General features: G+C 32.6%; 1 protein-coding gene across 1 annotated transcript; it reads left to right on the plus strand.

Annotated features, from left to right (window-relative positions):
• Positions 1 to 230: 230 nt before the first annotated feature.
• Osi20 (DUF1676 domain-containing protein Osi20) lies at positions 231 to 2,920 on the plus strand. The gene is made up of 4 exons (XM_023171724.2): positions 231 to 451; positions 1,953 to 2,106; positions 2,206 to 2,394; positions 2,603 to 2,920. The coding sequence occupies exons 1-4, from the start codon at positions 263 to 265 to the stop codon at positions 2,821 to 2,823; spliced, it is 753 nt and encodes a 250-aa protein (XP_023027492.1). The 5' UTR covers positions 231 to 262; the 3' UTR covers positions 2,824 to 2,920.
• The last annotated feature ends 2,761 nt before the right edge of the window (positions 2,921 to 5,681 follow it).

Below are 5,681 nucleotides of genomic sequence, written 5' to 3' on the forward strand. Positions count from 1 at the left end.
TTACGTTCAGTTAACCCAATTCCCCGCGCGTACCTTTAAAAAGTGAATACGCACGCGATGTCCTTACATAGAATACTAACCACCGCATACACCGGATCCTCTAGCGGAACAATACCATAAACAAAAAGAAACGATTTAAAGAATTCGACTACCGATTAAAAATTCTATGAACAGCCGCCCCCCTAACCAATATAGCGCTCGATATATAACTGCGCCCAGACAATTCATTATCATTGATTTACTGTTTTACATTTCAATCACTATGTGGCGGTTTCTGTTAACAGCTGTCCTCCTTGTAACGTACGCCAATGGCCAAAGTACCCCTAGGTCTGGGGATGAATTGGTTTCTACAGTACTGGACAACTGTATAGACATGGGGTGCGTCAAGCAAAATGTCTTGGGATATCTGGATAACGTACTTGAACTCAAGAGTGACGTTAGGAACGCTAAGGTGAATATGCAGTTTATTTTCTAATAAATCATAGAATTCAAGTTACGTTCAATTATCAATTTCTCAAAATAATTCTCATGTAAATTCTACTCAGAATATTTCCTAAACAAACTCAGATACTTCATCTATGGATATGCTTTTATTTACAGAATGATTTTTCATGAAATTAAATTTTGTATATCTATTCACAAGAATTTTTTATAATTTTTCACTAAATCTCCACCCTGAAAATTGACAAAAATATTTGCTGCTGAAAAAATGTGATAGCATTTTATTAAACTTATTCATAGAAATGAAATGGTCACTCAGTAATGTATGAAATCATCATCAATTACAATACATTTGATATCATTTTTGACAGTTAGATTCAACCATCTTCTACAAATTTTTCTTTCGCAGTAATTAACATTCTCAATCATTGTATCCAAATTCTAGGTGCAATCATAACATTGCGTCGAAATTATTTTCATATCTATTGGCTGTGATCTGCAGCTTCTAATTCCATAAGTTTCGTCTACGACTGCGGTAGACATTATAGAAGGAAATGAGGCAACAAACAAAATGTTCTGTTTGTCAAAACAGTCTGGTTGTCCTCGAAGATTATGTTTACCGCAATCGTGAAGGAAACGTCAGGCATGAAAACTTGCAGACCACGGGTAAAAAAATGCGGAAAATAGCTTCGACTGAAAAAGTCTACATTTTTCATTCATTCCATTGCTCAATAATTGGTAAATAAATATATTATACGACTCCTCGAAATGAATGAAGCAAATACAAACTATTAGATCTGTCTGTTTTGAAAATGAATGAATTGGAATTGTTTCAAAATTTGAATATCCAGGTGTATTTTCAGATAGTTCACTAAATTTCAATGAACATGTAACATATATTTTAGAAAAAATTGTTAGAAAACTTAATCTTTTATCAAGAATAGAAAGAGATCCAATGGATGAAACAAAATTCAAGATATTCAGATCTAACATAGGGCATCATTTTTAATATTGTTCAACAATTTCATTCTCACTAAACGAAAATCAGATGGAAATTTTACAAAGATTGCAGAATAGGACTTATTCAAATAAGAATATATAAATACGAAAGTGATCTGGATATGAGTCCTTTCAAATTTCAAGTGCATACCGGAGAATATATCTAAATACTTTCATATTTTCATAAATGATATGTTTCCTGAATATACCCAAAGATAAAGTACAGTCCTCAAGCAACAGACATTCATATAATTAATTATTGATATTCAATAAAAAATATATTGCCATTGCCAATGAAAATAAGAAATTGTGAAAATTTTGTAAAATTCAGAAAATATGTTCAATTTCTATACAAAATAATATTGATATGAGAAATCATTTGATAACACTTCCAAAATACAAATCACGAAACTTTATTGAAATATTTATTTAATTTGTTTTTTCATATCGATTCAATTATTATTATTATCATTTATTGTTTCATAAAACAAATTTCAATGAACGTCTTGTAGAATATCGATACCGCTATCTTCAAAAGAACAGCAAGGATTTTGCAGACTCATGAATTAAAATTCAAAATTCCCGATGTACTGATGGAAAAAACTGAAATTGTTTATAATCCAAAATCTGGTCTTGATATTGTTTCACATGAAACAGAAGAAGAATGTAAGTATCAATAATCTCTCACAATTTCTAATTATGTATGTATAACATTCTGGATCAGAAAAGACATATTTTTTCATTATTTATTGATTTTTTTTTCAGCAAGAGCACTAGGACTGAAGAAGAAACTTTTGTTTCCAGTTTTGCTGCTGTTGAAACTCAAAATGAAATTGTTAATGCCGTTGTTTGTTGCTCTCATCGGTCTTAAAGCCACTAAAGCTTTGATCTTGAGCAAACTTGCGATATTGATTGTTCTGGGATTCATTATCTACCAATTCATGGCTAAGTCAGGTGAGTATATTTTCATCGAAGTGAAAAATGTGTAGAAACGTTTTTTTCTGATTGTCTCTTGATTTCATCTACCAAAACGTAAAAGTGATTATTTTTCAGTAAAAATATTTGCAACTATGGAACATTTCATTGCTAGTGTTGCAACTCATTTGTCTCATCGTTATGTGCATGTTCACATCAAAATATTAATTGAACATTATAATTATAGGTATGCCAATGCCAATGATGATGGCCCCTGCTGAACCTCCGGCTTCACTTTATGGACCTGCTCCATCCACGGCTCCACCAAGTTCTTATGAACCAGGATGGGAACCCAACCAAGGTGGTCCCTATCAGAGAGTCTGGTCCGGGAATAGCGAACCGCAAAGTCTCGCCTACTCTGCTTATTATCCAGGAACTACTGCCAGTAGCTCGACAAGCCGTCCTTGAAGTCATATCATGAGATACTGGAAGCTCTCAATAAGTTGTTTTCTTTAATTTATTGTTGAAATTTTATTTAAATGATTAAATTATTTTTGTTTATGAAGTTTAGCAATTTATTGTGTTTTCACTTCTCCACTTCAATAAAATGAAGAATATTTTTTTATTTCAAACGATTTTATTGAAAAAATAATAATAATGATGTAGATAATTTACTAACAACTAAAATATAATTCGGATAGTCCTAGGTGGATCAAATAAAAAAAAAAAAAATCGTTAGACGTAGTATTCACCTAATTACTCAGGTAATGCTACGTGCATCACCTACATCATTATTATTTTTTTTCAATAAAACCGTTCAACTTGAAAAATGTTTTCACTTATTTTCTTTACGAATTTTCAGTCTCTAATTTTGTTACCTAATTCTTCTCATTCTGTTCAGATCAATTAGTACCTCAGTATTACAAGGTAATATGTAATCCGCCATTTTATAGCTGCGGCCATCTTGAATTTACATCTTTTCCAAAGTGCACTACTATTCTACTAGTCAAGCTCTGTCATTTGTTACCCATATTGAGGTAGTTGTGAAAATATATGTTATCCGCCATTTTGTAGCTTGAATTTGCTTCTTTTTCGAAGTGCTATTCTACTAGTCGAGCCCTGTCATTTTATACTCATATTGAGATATTTGTGAAAAAAATATGAAATCCGTCATTTTGTAGCTGCGGCCATTTTGAATTTGCATGGTTTCCAAAGTGTCCTACTTATCCACTAGTCAATCCCTGTCATTTGATACCCATATTAGGGTAGTTGTGAATATATATATATATATATATATATATACAAAGAGAGATTTTATCGAGTGGGTATGATATAAAAATCAAAAATTAAAGAATTAGTGGACACAACACTCCAAAAGTGGGGCAAACCGCGGACACGTGTTTCTGGCTATTGGCCTCATCTGCGCGGTGCAGCCAAGTGTAAAGATGGGCAACACTTGTTTGCCGAAAGCAGGAAACAACACATATGCACGGAGTCAACACAGGAGCCAATCACACATTTTTGGTTCCAGTTAGAAGACCTAGAATTCCCAGGCTACATCTAACGTAGGTAGCTATAGCTACGTAGGTAGCTATAGCTACGTTGGTAGCTATAGCTACCTGTGTGACATCCGGGTCCAGGATATAAATACAAAAAGAGATTTTATCGAGTGGGTATGATATAAAAATCAAAAATCAAACAATTAGTGGACACAAGACTCCAAAAGTGGGGCAAACCGTGGACACGTGTTTCTGGCTATTGGCCTCATCAGCGCGGTGCAGCCAAGTGTAAAGATGGGCAACACTTGTTTACTGAAAGCAGGAAACAACACATATGCACGGAGTCAACAACAGGAACCAACCGCACATTTGTGGTTCCAGTTAGAAGACCTAGAATTCCCAGGCTACATCTAACATGACCACGTAGCTATAGCTACCTGCGTGACAACCGGGTCCAGGATATAAATACAAAGAGAGATTTTAATTTTTTTATTCAAAAATCAAAAATGAAACAATTAGTGGAAACAACACTCCAAAAGTGGGGCAAACCGCGGACACGGAATATATATATATATATATATATATATATATATATATATATATATATATATATATATATATATATATATATATATATTCCGCCATTTTGTAGCTGTGGCTATCTTGGATTTACATCAATGGTGTGTACCATCATGTACATCATGTAGGGTACCAAATATCAGATCAGTCTGTCAACAGAAAGGGGGTCAAACTTCAATTACTAAATTCGACCCAATCAAACAGACAGGAAGATCTACATAAAACCGTTTAAAAAACCTTCAAAATTTTCTCGAGCAATGTTGAAGTATATTTCAGAGTTGGTGAATTTGTATCGTCACTGTATTCAATTTCGAAAGTTATCTGTTGGAGAAGGTAATACTTCACAAATATCCCAACTATATTTTATACAAGTTCATACAAATAAACTCAATATAATATAACGATCAAAACTAAAATGTACATGAAAATTTTATTACATGAAGACGAATATCAAAACATAAAATTATATCCACATCAAGTTTTTCCTCCCCAATATTTAAACAATTGTGTTAGGCAAATGAAATTATGTCAGAATTTTGTAATTTCATCTTATATTCATCTGATTATTTTCATATTCTTCTAGTTAACCTACCTATATTTTTGATATGGTGACCTAATAGATGATTTTTCAAAATTGAAATATCGATCATGTGACAAATCATTTGACAAATCTTTCAATACTGTATTCTGCGATGCGATATATCGAATTACATACATTTTATTTCAGTCACATGGAATGCGATTGAAAATTTTAAAACACGTTAAATTCAGAATTTGACATCGCAACCAACTGCGTAGAAATGTCATCTCTTAAACTAATCAGATGGTTGGAATTCCGAAACTCCCATGTCACAGTTATACATCAGCCAATGGTGATTGACTCTGTTGAACCTCCAGTATAATAAGTCGTCTTCGAAATCATTTTTTGTACTGAACGAACTCATTCTTGAACGTTCATTCATAAGAAATACACTAACGATTTTTTTATAAAAATAAATTTTTCTGTCTCATTTCATGCACCAAATATTAATAACGTAAAATGAAAAAGATATTGATATTAGAAAACGAAATGGATGAAAAAGTATTGATTTAAAATTCTACTTTCAAAAATAAACGAATACTACAGAAATCAGACCCATCAGGGTTTTTGTCTGGAAACACATTGGTTTTCAGTTCCACCTTTGGTGAAATTGTCTCGACTCTTGAAATTTTTGAGCCACCTGGAACGAAGATAATTCAAGTTTTGTT

Source organism: Leptinotarsa decemlineata, unplaced genomic scaffold, assembly GCF_025532065.1.
Source record: "Leptinotarsa decemlineata unplaced genomic scaffold, Ldec_3_MD MMD2_tig00000882_RagTag_RagTag, whole genome shotgun sequence".
Taxonomy (NCBI): Eukaryota; Metazoa; Arthropoda; class Insecta; order Coleoptera; family Chrysomelidae; genus Leptinotarsa; species Leptinotarsa decemlineata.